We start from the raw sequence: 21,908 nt of genomic DNA, 5'->3' as shown, positions 1-21,908 counted from the left end.
GGCGCCACCGCGGAGGGGGAATCTGGTGACAGGCGATGGCGGCATGTGTCATCGCTTCCACCTGGGGCTGTGGCGCTGGCGGTTGCACTTCAGTAACCCCAAGTGATCAGTGGACCTCTTCTTTGACGATGTCAGTGATTGAGGCTGTGACCTTGGGAAGAACTGCAGTTCCTCACAAACAACTGCTCTGATGGTCTCTTGCATGTTGTCACTGCCGAGTACTTGAACACCGGCATAGTTTCGGTGGTTATATTGCCCTGTCTGCATATCGAGCGTCTTCTCAATGGTTGTGGCTTCGGAAACTAATTCAGCAACAGTGCTGGGCGGGTTGCGTATCAATCTGGAGAAGAGCTCTTGCTTTACCGCACACATGAGGGACCGAATTTTATTCTCTTCAGGCATATCCAGGTTGGCGTGGCTGAACAGGTGTGTCATCTCCTCGGTGAAGATTGCTATGGTCTTGTTGGATAGTTGTATTGAGGCTTCTAGCACAGCTTCAACCCTTTCCTTGTGCACGAGGCTTGTAAATGTCCGCAGGAAGCCGCCATGGAACAGGTCCCACATTGTCAGGGTCAACGTCCAATTCTTAAACCACCTTCTGGCAGCAGCCTCTAAGGCGAAGTATACATACCGCAGCTTGTCGTCAGAGTCCCAGTTGTTAAAAGTCGCGATTCGTTCATAGGTCTTCAGACGACGATCTATGCAAGGTCGGTTGCTCCCTGGGCTGTTGCAGAACGATGGCAGATGCTGCAGCTGCCATTGGGGTTGTCTTGGCCACAATCTTGGTCGTTTCAGGTAGAAGTCTGTGCTCTGGGAGCACTTGTTGTAGCTGGCGGCTTGCTCGATGGTTCGGAACGACGTTTGTGTTGTCTTTGTGGTCCGGGCTTGGATCATGGCTTGTCAGGGACGTCTGGTACCTGAAGAAAAAGCACCTCCACCAGATGTCACGTGGTAGTGATTGTAAAGAAAGGAGCAAAACTGTGAATGGTAAAACTAGCGTTTTATTGGGCGAACTTGTGCACTCAAAAAGAGGCTGTACTCGAAAAAAAACGATAGTGGTGAACACGGCCGGCGGTCGTGGAAATCTGATCAGCAGTTCAAGCGGTTTGGCTTTTGTACATGTGTGAATGAATGCTCGCGCCGCTGGGCTGACTCTAATTGCTGTCGCTCTTGGACGACTGCGCGTTAACTAAGCTGGACGGCGTTGGCCGTGCACGCAGGAGCCTCGAAGGAAAGAACTTCACTCGTTGGGATCTGTTTTGAGACTGGTTTATTTAAAAAATACAGGTCGAAGAAAGGAGAAAGGAAAGAGAGATGAAACACAAAGTCCACATTCTCTGTTGGCTGCACCGACGCCTTTGTCCCTGTCGGGGGCGCCGGCGCCTCGCACTCAGTAGGCAGTTCGCCGAAAAGCTGGTGGAACGGATCAGCTTGCGGGTAGAGGTGCCGGCTGGGACGCGGTGCAGGGGGGCGCCCCTCGCCCGTTCACCCGCTCGCTCTCGCTTGCGTCGTCAGGCCCCCAACCACGGGTGCAACAATGTATGGTGGTCGTTTGCGACTTTCAACAGCATGAGCCATTGAATGTTGCAGAGTAATCCCTGGTGCCCGCGTGTCTTCCAGAAAGTTCTACACCATTCGTGTCGCGCATGCATGCAATAAGATTACACAAGGTTTGGCGACAACAGACAGTGGATAAAACCATCGATAACATTCCAGAAACTTCCGATACATGCAGGCGCGTCCTGTGCTGAGCGATAACATTTGTTAAACGATGAAACATGGTCACTCGGTAAAAAAGTACATGTGTCAATATAGTGGTCCGAGATTTTAACCCCTTAAAGGGCCCCTTACCTAGCCACATATAAAATATTTGGTTATACACTGGAAGGTATGTGCCCTCTAAGGAGTGCTCCACCGCAAGTATATTTCAAATTGGTTCATTAATATCTAAGATAGAAATATTTCAGTGCCATGAACCGACTATTTTAGAAGGCGAGCATCATTGCCAACATAGTGCCTTCTGCACTTGCCCCCATCTAGCCTCGGCAAGTGGAATTCCTTCCCTGCATTCTCCCATACTGGAGTTGTAGGACCATGTGACATATACGTCACAAGCCTTGGCTTTCTTTTCCCCTTACTTTCTTTCTGCGTGGCGTACTTTCGCTGACGGTCTCTCGCACGAGCTGTTGCGTTTGTCTTATTTCGCACAGTGCACAATTTTTCACGAACACCTGACTAGCGGTACAAGTCAGTGCTACACGATCACTAAATCAGACGGAAGTAGATCACAAAGCATGGTCGCACGGTGGAACATGTTAGAAGATGAGAGAGTTTCGCTCTCCGCGCGCATGACTGCAGGACATGGGAACAAGCAGATGAAACGGAAGTATGTCTCTCTTGCTATGGTATGAAATAAAACAAAGACACTGGGACATTCGGTTTGCAGGTTTTATTATTTCTCTAAGCATCAATTCATCTGTTGAAGGAAAAAATCAAACAAATAGCTTCTGTTGCCTTGAATAATTTTCAAAGTCTTGTGCCACTATTAGCGATGTCACAGCACTGCCATGAATGTAGGTGCACTTGTGCAATAAACGTAGACACTCTAGCTGGGAGCATGCTGCCCGCAAAGGGCAAACAGCATTTGGTTTGAAATTTAGGCTCTTTCCACGGTGCGCAGGGATATAATACTTAGCACACATGATCATTAGCTGAAAATTGTCAGACCTAGTGAGGGGCCGGGCCCGTTAAACGTTTCATTGTTATGACATTGTTATGACCAAAAGTTGTCTTATGTTAATTTTTTTATTTTATGGCCTATTTTCAAGTTTCACTCGTCGAAAACCTTTTTTTATTCCTATTTGCATTATGTTTTAAGCGTGAAAACCTCATTTTACTTCACTACTATGCAATATATATGTGCTTGTCATTGCCACAAGCAGTACATTAAGAAACGAAGAAAAATACTTTATTTTCACCCTGTTTCAAGTTCAACTCAAATAAAACAATCAAATGCTGTCTGCCTACTGTCCTGCTCATGCCAAGTCTGTGAACATCGGAGCAAAAGTTGCCATAGCTTGGAACTTCGTTATCAAGAAACCCTTTTAGTGGGCTCTGTGCTGAGCCGCCCTGCTTGCATTTTACTTTCCATTTTCCTGTTGCTTGGATCACATGCTTCAGCGTTCAGACTGGTCTGAGCAGTTTGATGCTTTTAAAAAATGATGTCATAAGCAAACAGAAAACCAGCGACTATGCCACAAATGTTTGGCATGTGCTACTAGGTTTTAGAAAGGTATGCTTAGATTAAATGAAGCACTTTAGTAAGGAAAAGAACCATAGATGCAATTTAAAAGGTTGTGCAGTATATGGTATATGTCATGCCTGCACTTCTTGTATGTTCACAAGTGATGGGTTTGTTGTCAAATGTAGCACCTCATCATTTGAGCTCAGGTGGTCATCGTGTGACCAGAGTGGGGATACTGCTGCCTGACAAAAAAGTCTTCATATTACCTTGCTGGCAGATTGGTGGCAAATCGGTAATATCTCCTAATGGCGACAAAGGCAACAATTCCTTCCACCATTACGTGACCTTCTCGTCTTTGCATGTGGTCTGTTGGACAACTATGCTAATGTATTTAAATTTTGTTGCAACTTGGCACCTACCTTGATTCTGAAGTAATTGTATTTCCAGGTAAATGGCACACGAAAGGTTTTGGAGGCTTAAATATTTTTTCAGCATACGTTGGCATTTCTTCTGGCAGGTTTGTTTGTGTCCCCAGGGAAGTCCTGGGTGCTGGAGCGCCAGGGCATATACCAGGTTCTGGTGCTGCTGTTTGATGAGCACCACCACCAGGTTCACGCTGGCAAGGTGAGTGGCCTCTCTGTGTGCACAAGTAAGGTTGTCACAGTCTAGGGCATGGTTGTCGCAGGGCCTGCAGGTTCAGGTCCACCTACCAGCTTTGTATTTTGACGTGCTCAGCTCCACAGAGAATGGCACCCTCTACCAGGTGCGCCCACTCCGGACGGGAAGGACAGTGATTAGGGCAGAGCTGCAGGGGTGCCAGCGACTGGTTCGTATAGTGCAAGCATCTTTCAAGTTCCTTTGGGATGACTGTTGCAAAGTACTGTACTTTTAAATCTCGATTGTTTTGTTTTTCGACATGTTGGCAATTCAGATAGAGTACTGCTAAGCGAAAAAGAGAGAAAGGAAAGAAACAGAGGGGACATAAGCCAGAGCACAAATGAACACAGATATTTACTAGGAATGCAGTCTGAAAGAAAATGTTTGGCATGGGCCAAAGACAGAATTCGACATGCATGCATACTCGAGTGTTAACACCAGCGCCTAAAAAAAATGCAGAACCCATGTCACAATGAATGATGGCATTAATGCAATATGCAAGCAAGCAGTGTAGCAATGCACTGTGTTGCCACTTCTCTTCAATGAGAAAAAATAATAAATGCACTAGCTGTCACATTTTGAAAACAACGCAAGGATTTCACGGTGGCGTCACTAGAGGGAAGCAACTTATTTTTATTTATTTATTTACAAATACAGCTGTCTCGTAAGGGAGGCATAGCAGGAGTGGGTACATACATCAGTAAAAACAAAAAACATGGGCAGCATAGAAATAGATAACACAGAAGTATTATAGACAGATCAACAGGTCAAATTGTTTGGCAGCTGAACAACGAACTCTTCAATTGGCAATGCGTTAAGTAAGCTGTCCAATCGATTCCAAATTTCAACAGTTAGCGGGAAAAAAGAATTTAAAGCAGTCTATATGTGATTTGAAAGAAACAATGTTTAATGGTTGGTTCCGTCGGGTTGCATGTGCACTTAAGGGCACAAATGAGTAGGGTAATAATAATATTCGGGGTTTTACGTGCCAAAACCACTTTCTGATTATGAGGCACGCCATAGTGGAGGACTCTGGAAATTTTGACCACCTGGGGTTCTTTAACGTGCACCTAAATCTAAGCACACGGGTGTTTTCGCATTTCGCCCCCATCGAAATGCGGCCGCCGTGGCCGGGATTCGATCCCGCGACCTCGTACTCAGCAGCCCAACACCATAGCCACTGAGCAACCACGGCGGGTAAATGAGAAGGGTGTCTGAATGCCAGATAATGTGTCAACGATCTTGTGCAGCATGATGATAAGTTCACGTGTGCGCCTATGTTCTAACGTTTGCGAAGATAAAGTGTGCATATGTGAAGAAGGTGAAAAGTTGCGATCTTACCGGCCGAAGATGAATCGTATTGCTTTTTTTTAACTGATTCTAAACGGTCAATGTCGTGCACGTGATGAGGGGAACAAACAGTTGAGGCATACTCCAGGATCGGTCGAACTAGTGATTTGTAAGCAGATAATTTACATTCGTTCATGGCATTTTTTAAGGTTCGTTTGAGATAGCCAAGTTTGCGAAGTGCTTTCCAAGAAATGTTATTAATATGAGCATTCCACTTTAAGTTATATGAACTTAAACTGAACTCGGTGACATGGGTCAAGTAGTTACCGTTATTACTGTAAGAGAAATGCAGCAGATTCTTTTTGTTACCAAAGGTCATTGCAACTGTGTTAGTAAAATTAATTTTCATTTGCCATGCGTTACTCCATTCACAGAACAGTGAAAACACTTTGTTTAGTTCCTGTTGATCATGGGCATTAGCAACGTTACGATAAAGCATGCAGTCATCGGCATATAGGCGTAACTTTACTGCGGTGTCAATAATAACATTTTCTACATCATTAATAAAAATTATAAATAATTCAGGCCCAAGCACCGATCCTTGGGGCAAACCTGAAGTTACAGTGGCTGACGATGACTGTGCATGGTTGAAAGTGACGAACTGGAATCTTAAGTATAAGTAGTTGGTTATCCAGTTGAGTAAATTATTGCCGTTAAGTGTGATACATAGTTTATGAAGAAGCTTATTATGGCAGACCATGTCAAATGCTTTGGAATAAACTATAAATATTGCATCGATTTGATTGCGTATATTTAATGCGGAAGCTATGTCGGGAGTAAATTAGATGAGCTAAGTAACAGTGGAAAAACCAGATCGAAAACCGTACTGACACTGGGACAGTAGATTATGAAAAGTTAAATACTGGACAATGTGCTTGTGAATAATGTGCTCAAGAAGCTTGCAGCAAGTGGAAATTAGGGAGATCGGTCGGTAATTACTAATTTGTTGTTTATCACCAGATATAAACACAGGGATCACATTGGCAATTTTCCAAGCCTGGGGAATGGAGGATGTGCCCAATGATTTATTGAATATGACTGTAAGATAACGGGCACTCCATTCCGAATACCTTTTTAAGAACGTATTAGGTATGGTGTCTGGTCCCACACTTTTAGTTGTCAATTTTTAATAACAGATTGTAAACCCCAGTGTAACTTACTTCGAGGTTGGGTAACTGGTGTTTCGAGCTATAAGTGAAAGGAGGATTGGTACCATCATCAAGATGGAAGACAGAGTGAAAGTAGCTATTAAAGGCTTCAGAAATGGTTACGGGATCAGAGCAAGGATGATAATGATAAGGTTGATAATGAAGGATACAGAGTCATGGGAAGAGGGTAGTATTGTTTTCCAAAATTTCAATGGGTTTTCTTTTATGCAGGTTGAAAGTGTTGTGTTGAAATAAAAATGTTTAGCTTCTGTCATTTTTGTTTTTAGCTCAGACTTGTGTTAAAGAAGTAGTGAGTCGCGGTTTTCATTTTGTGACCAGCTGCGCTTGCGCATACGCTTGATGCGTCTTATGAGTTTAATTATGTCTCTTGTGTACCATGGATGTTTCGGGTTATGTTTTGCACATTTGTAGAGACGAACTGAAGCACACAGCTATGTATTAAACTGTGAAACTGCTCTAACAAACATCAACACTGCACGTTTCACTGCCAGACACAAAATCTCTGAAAGACGACTCTAGCAGTTCAACAATAGCATGGTCGTTAGCACGGGTAAAATCTGTAACCATATTGAATGTTGTCTTATGGGGCTCACAAACCACGTTAAATTTCATGAAAACACCCTTGTGATTTGACAGTCTGTCGACTACATCACACTGAAAACCGCACTGTAACAACTCTTCATTAACAAAAACAAGGTCAAGAACAGAGTTGACTCGAGTTGGACATTCAACCACTTGTGTTAAATCAAATGATATAGCCATATTAATGAGGGATTCACAAACAGTGTTGTCACGACCTGTTGAAATTAACAAGTTCCAATCGATACAAGGAGTATTAAAATCACCTGTAATGATCATTTTAAAATTATGGAGCCTGTGTTCCGCTATGTATTCTGTAATGTGCGAGAAAATGTTTTCAAAACCGGGCAGGCGGTATAGAGCACACACAACTGTCACGAAACCAGAGATGTTTATCCGGCACCAAACAGACTCAGTATTGGGAAGTTCTGGCAATACAAAAATTTCAATGCCTTTTCTAATAAACAAAGCTACACCCCCTCCTTTAGCAAACTGTCTGTCGTTTGGTGCACTCTGGTGCACAGTCACATTTCAAACCACACCTCCACTAATAGGTGGAGTATACAGACAGCCTGGGGCACCTGAAACTTACGTTACGGAATTACACAACTATCTCCTCGAGAAAATGCATGCTCGGACGAAGCTAGTACTTGTTGGCGACTTCAACTTGGCAGGAATTGACTGGGGTAACCTGACCGTCAGCAATAGGGAAGTAAACAGCTGCGAACGACTTTTAGAGCGCAGCTCTTTGGCGTCCGTTCCTGGGTTTCGCGTCGTCGTCGGCGTTGTCGTCGGCGTTGTCGTCGGCCTCGTAACCAGCTCCGCCCCCCTTTCATCCCCCCAGCGCTAGCAGCGACCGACTGATACCGCTGGATGCCGCTGACGCCGCTAGAGAGTCAAGATAACGTGACTGCATAGAACACCGTCGCCGCCATGCAGAAAGAGGAGGAAAGGGTCCCCCCCCCCTGTTCTTGTGTGGCGGATAGGGTGCTCTTCAGTTGCCGACGCGCCGGTTATTTCACGTAGGCCCCGGCACGTCGACGAATACGTGACCACCTTCCCACGGCTAGACCTGGTTCTTAGCGCTGCGGAAGCGAGGGTATCATATTGTTTGTGTCGGCATCGGCGGCGTTGTCCCTGAAACCAACTCCGCAGCTGGGGTTGACTCACTATCGGCGTCAGCGGCATCAGTCAGTCGCTGCTATCTCTTCCCTCCTCCCTTTATCGTGTTGTCCGCTTGCTGCGCGCGCTTCTGCCCCCATCGTTTGCCGCTGGGTGTACACGCCGCCCCCCTCCCCCCTCTTCCTGCGAGTCTCCGGTTGTCAAAGCGCCGGCTCGAACTTAATTCCTTTCTTCGCTCCTCCTCCAATGCAACCCCTGTGCGGTGGCAATCGGAGAGCCAGATCGGTGGCGGCGGATCTGTATATGTGCACCGCCCGAGCCGAAATTGCCGCTGCCGTTCGCCCTGTGCGGTGGCAATCAGAGAGCCAGATCGGTGGCGGCGGATCTGTATATGTGCACCGCCCGAGCCGAAATTGCCGCTGCCGTTCGCCACTGCGAAATTATCTGCCAGTTCTTTCTGAGCCATGAGTGAGACGACCGATGGAAGTCCTCCGTCTGCTGCTGCTGCTGCTGCTGCTAAACGAGCTGCCAGAGCAGAGGCCCAGCGCCGTCGCCGTCAGAATCCAGAGGTGCGTGCCGCCGAAGCAGAAGCTTACCTTGTGGAGTCTTTGTTAAAGGAATACGTGTGAAAAATAAAAAAAAAATTCTCTGATAGCGCATACATGTGTTGCTCGATTTCTTTGCCTCAATCTATCGAAAAGGTGAAACAGCTTATTTGCTGCGCTCAAATTTCGCTTTAAGAAGTAACGTAATCGTCGGTAATTTTTTTTTTGATACCATGTTAAGTTTTTCTTTATCCCAACGCGTAACGCAGCCGACACGCATCCAAGGGCTTGTTTCTAATATTTTAGACCTTGCTTTGATTTCCTGCACAGTAGACACTGAAGCTAAGGTGGAAGATGGAATATCCGACCATAAATTGATTCTAATTCATTTTCCTAATCTTAGCCTGGCAAAAAGTAACACTGAAAATTCACATATAGTTATTAAAGATTATTGCAGGGCAAACGATGAAAGCATTATTGGCTACCTGGCAATGAACTTAGACGATTTTTACGCTGAACCTTCCGATGATGTCAAGAACTTATGGCTAAAATTTAAAGCGGCAATTTTTCACTGTGAAAAAACTTATATACCTACGAAACGTAAGAGGACAAGGCGAAGAAATCCTTGGATAACGCGAGAAATTATTCATATGAAACGGAGACTGAAAAGAATCCGGAAGCGTAAATGCGATCCAACAGTAGTAACTAAATATTACCACGAATTTAAAAACTTGTTACGGCAAGCAAGAAATTACTTTTTTTCACACACCTTAATAGATTTCATGACCAAGCAACCGAAAAAATTTTGCCGTTACCTTGCTAAGCCGGACAGTCCAATCCGTAAGATGGAAATCTACAGCATCATTACTGAAAATACGCACACAATAGTTAACTCATTCAATTCTTTTTTCCAGTCCGTATTCACCCAAGCATGCCCAGTCCAAGTACCGCTTGTTCAACGTGACTCGGCTATGCCGGAAATCGAGATAACCGAACGAGGTATCTTGAACCTGCTTCTACAACTAGATGTTAAAAAATCCCCGGGCCCAGATAAAATCCCAAATGCGTTTCTTAAGCGTTATGCAGAACAACTTACCCCCTTTTTGCATAAAATATTTACGCTTTCCCTGAAAAATGGTGCAGTTCCGACAGACTGGCTTCGCGCTAGAATAACCCCAATTCATAAAAGTGGTAACAAACTTTCTGTGGAAACGTATCGACCCATATCACTAACTACTTGTTGTTGCAAATTGATGGAGCATATCCTCAACAAAGCCATCATGGACTACCTAGAGTCTAAGAATATACTGTACCCTAAACAGCACGGCTTCCGTAGAGGGCTGTTCACGGTAACGCAACTCGCGGAAATAACTCATGACTTCGCTGGCATAATTGATTCTAAACTTCAAGCTGACGCAATACTCACAGACTTTGCAAAAGCATTCGATCGCGTACCTCATTCTAAATTAATAGCCAAGCTTGAATCGATTGGCATTAATAGCAAAGTAATAGGATGGATTTCGGCTTACCTTACAAATCGTACCCAGTATGTAAGTTTAGACAATGTAGATTCTGACTGCCTAAGCGTCTTGTCTGGTGTACCCCAAGGGTCTGTTTTAGGGCCAACATTGTTTCTTATATACGTTAATGACATCTCTTCTTGTGCAGAACCAGGTGTAACATGGCGACTTTTCGCAGATGATTGTGTCATTTATACTGCAATTCGTAGTACTGACGACCAACTAAAGCTTAATTCTTCTTTACAAAACATTGCCCAATGGTGCAATACGTGGGGGATGGAAATAAATATCTCTAAAACAGCGTTCATCAGCCTAATCAAGAAAAAACTACCTTTATCATTTACGTACAATCTTAAGGGCTTGAATATGGCACATGTCGACAAAGTAAAATACTTAGGTGTCACATTCTCGCAAGACTTAAAATGGGATAAGCACATCACCGATACATGCGCCAAGGCATTCAAGCAATTGGGGTTTCTACGCAGAAGACTGAGTAAAGCACCTCAGGCCGTAAAATTAACTGCCTATAAAACTCTGGTCCGACCTATATTAGAATACGGAAGCATATTGTGGGACCCTCATCAAAACTTGAAAGATTACAGAATAGGGCTCTTAGGTTTATCTGTTCAAAGTATTCTTGGCACGACAGTGTAACGGACATTCGCAATCAAACGCATTTGGCAACTCTTTCCTGCCGGCGTCATGTTGCATCTATGAAGTTTTTTTTATCTCCTCTTTAATGGACACATCGAAATCGGAAAAGACGACTATATTCATCCGCCTGGCCGTCGGTCTAGTAGGACAAACCACGATAAGTGCGTCCGGCCATTTAATACGCATTGCAATACGTTTAAGTTTTCCTACTTCCCTCGCGCTGTGAACGCTTGGAATGCGCTACCAAGCGAAGCTGTAAATAATCCAAATTTAGATCAGTTTTGTTCTCTAGTGGAGCAGCTAATGGACCCTGTATAACTACTTTTCCTGTTGTAAAACACCAGAAAGTATCTTGTAGTGTTGTATTATTTTCGTGTGTACATTTTTCTCATGTATAGCATACGATTCATAATGCTAGATTTTCTGTTTTCGCGTTCGCGAAGCGTAACCTTGTAGGTAATATAATATTGATGCACTTGTTGTTGGAAAGTGTTCTGATCTACCTCATGTTTACCTCTTGTCTTTTTGAGAACTTGTTATATCTTATTACATGCCTATGATGATGTAAGCCCGCTCCCTGTATGGGTCTGCAGAAGACCTACAGTATTGATAAATAAATAAAATAAATAAGTTTCTGATAACCGAGTAATCTGGAGGCAAAAATTCTACATCTGGTACAGAGTTGTCGAACCATGTTTCTGTTGCACAAATAATTGACGAACTGTAGCACTCTACAAGCCAATTTAAATCTTCAAGCTTATTAAGCATGCTTCGAGCATTTATGTTCAAAAGAGTTAGTTTTCTGCTCATTAACGAGTCACTCTGTGTTCGTAAACACTGCAGCACATGGAGCCTTAACAAGCCTTTTGCAAACATCATCCCAAGTGTAACGAACACTGTAGACTATCAGGGAATCGTACTGCAATCTATACTTATCTGCTTCTTTGCGGATATCATCCGAATTGTCCCAGAGAGCCTTCTGAATTTGCCGTACACACGCAGAAAAGTCTTCACTTATGTACGTATCAGATCCTTTCAGTTTTCTGGCGTTTTTAAGGATGGAAAGCTTGGTTCTAAAGTCTAGCAGTTTAAAAATTACAGATCTTGTATTTTCATTTCTTTGCGTGCCAAGCCTGTGACAGCGTTCAATACCTTCACATTAGATTCCAAGTTTGGAAGACAGCAACTTCGATACAGAAGCTAATAGCCCCTCAGAAGTTTCTTTTGATGGCCCCCATGCTGTAGATGATTAAATTATTCCTACGAGATCGGTTTTCCAGGTCATAGTTGTTGCGGTCAAGTTTGGTGATGAAATATTTAAGATTATCAACAGTTTTCTCAAGATCATGAACATGCTGAAGAGCGTCGTTTGCAGTTGAAGCCAATGCCTCTATGTGCATAACACGCTGTTTAAAAGAAGCCATTCGAGAGAGGAGTGCGGTAATCTCTGCGCTCATTCGTGCTTGTCTGGCTAACAGTTCTGTTAGAATTTCCTCTGACTTTGGGCCTGGATTAGTCTCAACATTGCCAGACAGTTGCAACAAAATTCTTAAGGAATGCAGTGCGCAAGAAAAAATACACACAAAGTGCTGCGGGTCTGGAAGCAGCAATAAGAAACAATTATCATTCCTATAACATTTGAAAGCACAATTGTGGCCTACCTGCAAAATGAAACACACATATTTCCAAGAACCGTTTGCCATGCCGCTGCCAGACCCACTGAAGAGGATTGGCCGGTGCGTCGCTTTTATGTCCCGTCGGGTACGTGTCGATGACGTTGGATCCAGTGTTGTGCCATGCGCGGTTGAGACAGGTGAGATTGACGGGAGATGGGGCTGTGGATGCATTGCCATCTGTCAGTTGACAGCAAGAACTGAATGGAGGGCAACTCACCATTGAAGTTTATTTTGAGGAAAGTCACATTTATATACACAGGCCAACATGTCAACAACTAAGCGACTGTTCGTGCGCATTCAGCGCCATCCTGGGGACTTGTCAAAACACGTGTGGAAAACATCAGTGCATCATTACGTGGATAAAACCAATGTGTCAAAACATAAAAAACCATAAACCCAATAGAAAACTTCCCTATCAAACTTAACAACAATCTACCGTGAAACACTTTCTTCCAAATATCTCAATTCTTTTTCACTACCTGTGACGACACGGTCTGCTGATGCACTTTCCCTTTCCCTATCAATATGAATAGCTTCCATAATCTCCCTTGTGGTTTGATCTTTATATTGGAACAAACAAGCAGTTTCTTCTGCTCACGGTTGGCACCCACATTCTCTACAATGCAAAGGCAAGTGTTAAGCCCCCATACAATTTAGTGATGACATCATCATCACCAGCCTGGTTACGCCCACTGCAGGGCAAAGGCTTCTCCCATACTTCTCCAACTACCCCGGTCATGTACTAATTGTGGCCATGTTGTCCCTGCAAACTTCTTAATGTCATCCGCCCACCTAACTTTCTACCGCCCCCTGCTACACTTCCCTTCCCTTGGAATCCAGTCCGTAACTCTTAATGACCATTGGTTATCTTCCCTCCTCATTACATGTCCTGCCCATGCCCCATTTCTTTTTCTTGATTTCAACTAAGATGTCATTAACTCGCCTTTGTTCCCTCACCCAATCTGCTCTTTTCTTACCCCTTAACGTTACACCCATCATTCTTCTTTCCATAGCTCGTTGCATCGTCCTCAATTTAAGCAGAACCCTTTTCTTAAGCTCCAGGTTTCTGTGCCATACGTGAGTACTGGTAAGACACAGCTGGTTATGTACTTTTCTCTTGGGGGATAGTGGCAACCTGCTGCTCATGATCTGATAATGCCTGCCAAACGCGCCCCAGCCCATTCTTATTCTTCTGATTATTTCAGTCTCATGATCCGGATCCGTGGTCACTACGTGCCCTATGTAGATGTATTCCGTTACCACTTCCACTGCCTTGCTACCTATCGTAAACTGCTGTTCTCCTCCTAGACTGTTAAACATTACTTTAGTTTTCTGCAGATTAATTTTTAGACCCACCCTTCGGCTTTGCCTCTCCAGGTCAGTGAGCATGCATTGCAATTCGTCCCCTGAGTTACTAAGCAAGGCAATATCATCAGCGAATGTCAAGCTACTAAGGTATTCTTCATTAACTTTTGCAGTCGAAACCGACTATATCGAACCCATTTACATAGAATTATTCTATATATCGAACAATTTCTGGACACGGTATAGTTACAATGAGTATATATAGCAAAAATTACGCTTACATCGAACAAAAAAAGCAGCGACTCCCGATATATCGAACGTCAAGCGGCAGAAAGTGCCCCCGGAAGTTGGCTTTCCCTCACGGTGGCAGAGAAACTCGGCGGCGCAGCTCCATCCAACCGCTCTCCCTACAGTGAACGCCCTACCTCGGATGAGCCGTCGACACTCCCCTGCAAAAAATGATCCTGGCCCGCCCGCAGCGCTTGCTCAGACAGCCAATCAGAGGCTCTTGTGCCCTCGTCGTGCAGGATGGCGGAAGTGCGAGTTGTCTCGCTGCTTTTCTGGTTCATTGTGTGTGCGCCTTGTAGGCCGTCTCCCGCTGTGTTGCCGTGATGAAGCGGCAAAATTCGCCTTTTGTCGTGAATCTCGAAATTATAAATAGGATCGAACGCGATGAGAAGTCAGATGTCCCCGCAGCGTACAAGATTCCTAGGGGCACTCTCGGCACGATCTTGAAGCGGGAGATTACGGCTAAAGCGGCCAAACTCGCGACCCGGTGCTCGTGGCGCCCGACGCGTACGCAGGGCCGTGTGCGAGTGGTTCATCTGAAATTGCTTCAGCCGTGCCGACTTTTGCGTGCTCGGTGATGACTAAATCCTGATGAATGCGAAGAAGCCGTTGCCGATGTTTCCAAAGTTCGGAGCGAGCTGTCTGAATTTCAGGAAACTGTTGACGAATCAACGGTGGACGAGTTTGTGAGCGCAAATGATGGTGTCGCGACCACAGGAAAGCCCGAAAACGAAGACTACATTGCCGACATCGTACCGAGCACAAGTGAAAGTGGGCACAATGAGGAACACAACGCCGGTCCTTGGCCCACATCCTCTGAAATGATTGGTGCGCTCGCGCTAGTTGGTGCTTCTGCGCGAATGCGGAAGGTTGCGGCCTCAGCTGCTCCGACGCTGACCATGTGGAAAAGTGCGTGCGTCGCAGGCAGCGAAATTGCCCAAGCAGAAGAAAATGCAGGGCTACTTCGTGCGAAACTAAGCTAGTTTCACCAATAAAATGATCTTATAAATGGTATGTGCTTTTATGACATCCAATTATTTAGCAGGCTTATATTGAATTATGCTCTATATCGAACTTATAGGCGTTCTTTTGAGAGTTCGATATAGCTGGGTTTGACTGTATCTCCAATTCTTCCCAATCCAGGTCTCTGAATACCTCCTGTAAACATGCTGTGAATAGCATTGGAGAGATCATATCTCCCTGCCTGACGCCTTTCATTATTGGGATTTTGTTGCTTTCTTTATGGAGGACTACGGTGGCTGTGGAGCCGCTACAGATATCTTTCAGTATTTTTACATATGGCTCGTCTACACCCTGATTCCGTAGTGCCTCCATGACTGCTGAGGTTTCGACCGAATCAAACGCTTTTTCGTAATCAATGAAAGCTATATATAAGGGTTGGTTATATTCCCCACATTTCTCTATCACCTGATTGATAGTGTGAATATGGTCTATTGTTGAGTAGCCTTTACGGAATCCTGCCTGGTCCTTTGCTTGACAGAAGTCTAAGGTGTTCCTGATTCTATTTGCGATTACCTTAGTAAATAGTTTGTAGGCAACTGACAGTAAGCTGATCGGTCTATACTTTTTCAAGTCTTGGCGTCCCCTTTCTTATGGATTAGGATTATGTTAGCATTCTTCCAATGTTCCGGTACGCTCGAGGTCATGAGACATTGCGTATACAGGGCGGCCAGTTTTTCTAGAACAATCTGCCCACCATCCTTCTACAAATCTGCTGTTACCTGATCCTCCCCAGCTGCCTTCCCCCTTTGCATAGCTCCCAAGGCGTTCTTTACTTCTTCCGGCGTTACTTGTGGGATTTCAAATTCCTCTAGACTATTCTCTCTTTCATTATCATCGTGGGTTCCACTGGTACTGTATAAATCTCTATAGAACTTCTCAAACGAGAAGAAAGGGGGTTAACCGAGGGGCCCGATTTTTATTAGTCATATCATGAGAAGCCAACAAACAGTGACACCAAGGACAACATAGGGGAAATTACTTGTGCTTAATAAATGGAATAAAGAAACGATAAATTAATGGAAATTAAAGTGGATGAAAAAACAACTTGCCGCAGGTGGGAACCGAACCCACAACCTTCACATTTCGGGTGTGATGCTCTACCAATTGAGCTACCGCGGCGCTGTTTCCCCATCCACTTTTCTTGGGTATATTTGTGTACTAGTTGAACCCTGGGAGTGTTAGCCACTCACAGACCTTGGCGGCGGACGTGGAACGTCCTTATTGCCGCTGGCGTCACGAGAACGTGATCTTTTTGGGTGAAGGCAACTGGTCAATAAACCCACATATGCTACCTGAAGGCATCAATGTTGCCGGATTCGAGACCCTCATTATGTAATAAATGAGAAGAAAGGGGGTTCTCCGAGGGGCCCGATTTTTATTAGTCATATCATGAGAAGCCAACAAACACTGACACCAAGAACAACATAGGGGAAATTACTAGTGCTTAATAAATGGAATAAAGAAACGATAAATTAATGGAAATTAAAGTGGATGAAAAAACAACTGGATATGTGGGTTAATTGACCAGTTGCCTTCACCCAAAAAAGATCACATTCTCGTGACGCCTGCGGCAACAAGGACGTTCCACGTCCGCCGCCAAGGTCTGTGAGTGGTGGCGCTGGCTAGCACTCCCAGGGTTCTACTAGTACACAAATATACCCAAGAAAAGTGGATTGGGAAACAGCACCGCGGTAGCTCAATTGGTAGAGCATCGCACGCGAAATGCGAAGGTTGTGGGTTCGGTTCCCACCTGCGGCAAGTTGTTTTTTCATCCACTTTAATTTCCAATAATTTATCTTTTCTTTATTCCATTTATTAAGCTCAAGTAATTTCCCCTATGTTGTCCTTGGTGTCAGTGTTTGTTGGCTTCTCATGATAGAACTCCTCAGCGACTTGAACTATCTCATCCATATTAGTAATGATATTGCTGACTTTGTCTCTTAAGAAACACACACATCTGATTCTTGCCTATTCCTAGTTTCTTCATCACTGCTTTTAGGCTTCATCCGTTCCTGAGAGCATGTTCAATTCTATCCATATTATAGTTCCTTATGTCAGTTGTCTTACGCTTGTTGATTAACTTAGAAAGTTCTGCCAGTTCTATTCTAGCTGTAGGGTTAGATGATTTCATACATTGGCGTTTCTTGATCAGATCTTTCATCTCCTGCGATAGCTTACTGGTATCCTGTCTAACGGAGTTACCACCGACTTCTATTGCACACCAATTAATGATTTTGGCGTAGTAGTTCTGCGGAAACCCGCAAGGTGGAGAGAAGTAATGAGTAAAGGGAAAATCGGACATCCACCCATTCGTAGCAATTGCTACGAACGGGTGGATGTCTGATTTTCCCTTTATTCACTCCTTAATGATGCCCATAACATTGTCGTTGCTTCAACACTAAGGTCCTCTTCCTGAGTTACTGTCAAATACCTGTTCTGTAGCTTGATCCGGAATTCCTCTAGTTTGCCTCTTACCGCTAACCCATTTATTGGCTTCTTATTTACCAGTTTCTTGTGTTCCCTCCTCAAGTTTAGGGTAATTCGAGTTCTTATCATCCTATGGTCACTGCAGCGCACCTTGCCGAGCACGTCCACATCCTGTATGATGCCAGGGTTAGCGGAGAGTATGAAGTCTATTTCATTTCTAGTCTCGCCAATCGGGCTCCTCCATGTCCACTTTCGGCTATCCCGCTTGCGGAAGAAGGTATTCATTATCCGCATATTATTCTGTTCTGCAAACTCTACTAATAACTCTCCCCTGCTATTCCTAAAGCCTATGCCATATTCCCCCACTGCTTTGTCTCCAGCCGGCTTCTTGCTTACCTTGGCATTGAAGTCGCCCATTAGTATAGTGTATTTTGTTTTGACTTTACCCATCGCCGATTCCACGTCTTCATAGAAGCTTCCGACTTCCTGGTCGTTATGAGTGGATGTAGGGGCGTAGACCTGTACGACCTTCAATTTGTACCTCTTATTAAGTTTCACAACAAGACCTGCCACCCTCTCGTTAATGCTATAGAATTCCTGTATATTACCAGCTATATCCTTATTACCGTTACCGTATATCCTTATATCCTGGTACCGTACCAACTCGCCCAACTTTCTATCCTTTTGCATATTCTTATTAAACAGGAATCCGACTCCTAGTTCTCGTCTCTCCGCTAAGTCCCAGTAGCACAGGACGTGCCCGCTTTTTAGCACTGTATATGCCTTTTGTCCTCCTAACCTCACTGAGCCCTATTATATCCCATTTACTACCCTCTAATTCCTCCAATAACACTGCTAGACTCGCCTCACTAGATAACGTTCTAACGTTGAACGTTGCCAGGTTCAGATTCCAATGGAGGCTTGCCCGGTCCGAGATATTCTTACCACCCTCTGCTGCGTCACAGGTCTGACCGCCGCCGCGGTCAGTAGCTTTGCATATGCTGGGTACTGAGGGCCAGGGTTTGACTGTTGTATTCATATAGGAAGTTGTGGCCAAGTACTGTGCCAGGGTGGCCAATTCTGCTCTGCTGAGAGAGTGCATTACCGTTTCTGGTCACCGGGATTAGGCCGCACTCCAGGCCTGTTTATGCAATTTTATCCACATTCCACATGTGGATTTTTTTATCCGGTGGAAAATTGCGCGGCACCGGGATTCGAACCATGGTCCTCTTGCACGCGAGGTGGATACTCTGCCTCTTTGCCACCGCAGGAGTTGTACGTCTCATTTAGCCTACAGTGGTGCCTTCTTCGATCAGTCAAGGTCGACCAATCTGTTCTCTGTTAAACCGCACTGATGGCACTCATCTGGAGAGACCTGGTAGTTTATGACCTGCACATGAGTGGCCATAAATAATAGAGTAGAATTTTTTTTTTAGTGATGAACTAGAAGAAAAGAAATAAAGAAAGGAAAAAAAAAGAAGGAGGAGAACAGGGGATTTGAACTCGTGACCTTTGGATGTTGCCCGGAGAGATAGCTCAGCCGGTTGGTCCGTCAGGCCCCAGGTTACATTGAAGCGGCATAGCTCCTGTCCAGAGCCTCGTACTTGCGTGGTAAGAGACTGATGTTGTCCACGATGGTCGATTTTGTCTGCTTTGTCTGATTTTGTCTGATGGTTGTCCGCGATGGTTGGAAGGCATACTATGTTGGAAAAAATGGCCGCCCATCGATGAGAGGGAACTCGAGCGGCTCTAGAGACTAGGAAAAGCTTAAGCAGCTGCGAGCCGAGCGCGGCACGCTTATCGTGGGAAGCTAGCCCGAGTAACTATCCCAAGGACTGCTGCTCACGAGAGCGAAATGCCTTTGTCCAATTATAATAACCCTAATGTGACTACTTTCCGAGAGAGAACGGCCCAGAGGGCTGTACTACGAGTGCAAGACTGATAATTTTCTATATACACAGATATATTTTTTTCTCATTTATGGGATCGAATGCGAGCGCTGTTCATGTGTTTCTGCTTGTAGTAGTAAAGAGAGCGAGTATAAGGGAGAAAAAAGAAAAAGAAAAGAAAAGGGAAATTACTGAAGCATAATTGCAGCGCCGTGGTTCTAAAGCGCACCCGCGGTAGAGAAGCAGGAGATATAAACGTGTGTGGCCATGGTACGCACGCGAAAAACTGCCTTAATAAATTTAGAGATTTGAGAAAACGTTATGTTATCAACAGAAAACATGGCAATCAGCACTCGAATACAACCAGAGAAATTACTGAGACATGGAGAATTCCCATGAACTAAGTATGGTTTCCAAGAGAAATGCTTCTAAGTATTAAATATTTTAAAAGATGAGGGAATATAGGATAATCTCCGCGCTTACTGAGAGGATGGCGTCCGTACAAGACTACACCAGGCACTTTACTGAGACATGGAGCTCCGTGGCCGGTTCGAAGCCCCCCTCTCAGCCGGCCGGGCATAGATCATGTGCGTTCCGATCGCCCGAGGTTGCGCGGTCATTGTTTAGTTCAAATCGAGTGGACTCGAGCGGCCCTAGAGACTAGGAAAAGGTTAAGCAGGTGCGGGCCGAGCGTGACACGCTTAGCATGGGAAGCTAGCCCAAGTAACTATCCCAAGGACTGCTGCTCACGAGAGCGAAATGCCTTTGTCTAATTATAATAACCCTAATATGACTACTTTTGGAGAGAGAATGGCCCAGAGGGATGTACTACGAGTGCTATGACTGATAATTTTGTTTATATATATTTATCTATATATTTCTCATTTATGGGATCGAATGTGAATGCTGTTCATTTGTTTCTGCGTGTAGTAGTTAAGAGAGCGAGTATAAGGGAGGAAAAAAAAAAAGAAAGGAAAAGGAAAATTACTGAAGCATAATTGCAGCGCTGTGGTTCTTAAGCGCACTAGCGGTAGAGAAATGGAAGGAGATATAAACGTGCATGGCCATGGTACGCACGCGAAAAACTGCCTTAATAAATTTAGAGACTTCAGAAAGCGTTATGTTATCAACAGATAACATGGCAATCAGCACTCGAATACAACCAGAGAAATTACTGAGACATGAAAAATGCCCTTGAACTAAGTATGGTTTCCGAGAGAAATGCTTCTAAGTATTGAACAATTTTAAAAAGATGAGGAATATAGGATACTTCATTAAAACTTCTTTCTGGGCAAGTTGGTGCATACTTGACATAAAAATTGTAACAGCGCAAACACATGCAACCACAAATTGTAACAAGGACGAGACACAAGCACTGTCTCGCTTGTGCCTCGTCCTTGTTACAATTTGTGGTTGCATGTGTTTGCCCTGTTACAATTTTTACGTCAAATATACGATAATCTCCGCGCTTACTGAGAGGATGGCGTCCGCACGAGACTACACCAGGCACCTTACTGAGACATGAAGCTCCGTGGCCGGTTCGAAGCCCCCCTCTCAGCCAGAAGTGCTTCTTTAATCTAACGTTCACGCAGCGGCCGGTCTGGCCCACATAACCCTTCCCGCATAAGAGAGGCAACCTTTTCACAATGGAAGATCTACATATAACATATGTATTTTTTAACTTCTCGGAACAGAAACTGCATTCCTTGACATGGTCCAATGACTTGGTGCAAACGAGAACAAATAGTACCAAGCTTGTTGGGCACGGACATGACCACACATAACCTATACCTACTAGACACGTTCTTCAAGCAATGTGAAAACTTGTGCAAATATGGCCCCACCACTGGTCTTTCTTTATTGCACATGGAATTTCTTGCTTTTCTCTTTACCTTATTAGTACCCTTTACCCACTTAATAAGGTTATGACATGCCCTCAAGATCTCACTTTCTGGGTATCCAGCATTTTGTAATCTCTGAATCTGGGCAAGCAAACCCTCCCTCAATGAATGCTCACATGTCTTCTGTAACATCTTGTGCAGCGTGGCGTAAACAATATCGGTTTTTACTGTTTTTGAGTGTGCTGAGGAAAATTTTAAAAGCGACTTTGCCAAACGAGGCTTATATACCCAACAGAAATGGTCTTCCCAAAACCTCATTCTAATATCCAGGAATTGAATCTCATCCTTGGCAGGCAACTCAAAAGTAAATTTTAAACCTTTACCGCATTCCTGAAATATCTTTAAAATGCCAGCTACTTTGCTATTTAGGTTCTCTACTTCTGTGACGATAAAGAAATCATTAACGTACCTAAAGACATTAAAGGGCCCCTCACCAGGTCTAGCCATATTGAGCTGACAATCGCAGAGCATACATTGCCCGATAAAAATTGTGTCTGCAAAGTATTACATCGCTACGCGCCGTGGAAAGATCTGAAATTTCAAACCGAACGCCACTTTT

The 21,908-nt window shown here is 44.4% G+C and overlaps 1 protein-coding gene and 1 non-coding gene across 5 annotated transcripts in view; one reads left to right on the top strand and one right to left on the bottom strand.

Annotated features, from left to right (window-relative positions):
• The window catches only part of LOC142559716 (nuclear pore membrane glycoprotein 210-like), a 248,521-nt gene that overhangs the window by 108,607 nt on the left and 118,006 nt on the right, over nt 1-21,908 (top strand). For all 4 annotated transcript variants that reach the window (XM_075671288.1, XM_075671289.1, XM_075671286.1 and 1 more), the window contains exons 8-9: nt 3,762-3,868; nt 3,930-4,070. In XM_075671288.1, coding sequence (XP_075527403.1) covers nt 3,762-3,868; nt 3,930-4,070 — 248 coding nt within the window. The remainder of the gene's footprint in view (nt 1-3,761; nt 3,869-3,929; nt 4,071-21,908) is intronic.
• On the bottom strand, nt 16,179-16,251 carry TRNAS-CGA (transfer RNA serine (anticodon CGA)). The gene has a single exon. It is a non-coding gene; the product is annotated as a tRNA-Ser (tRNA).

This window comes from Dermacentor variabilis, chromosome 10, assembly GCF_050947875.1.
Source record: "Dermacentor variabilis isolate Ectoservices chromosome 10, ASM5094787v1, whole genome shotgun sequence".
In the NCBI taxonomy this organism is placed as follows: Eukaryota; Metazoa; Arthropoda; class Arachnida; order Ixodida; family Ixodidae; genus Dermacentor; species Dermacentor variabilis.
The sequence above is the reverse complement of the archived record's forward strand: the minus strand, read 5'-3'. Positions and strand labels throughout refer to the sequence as shown.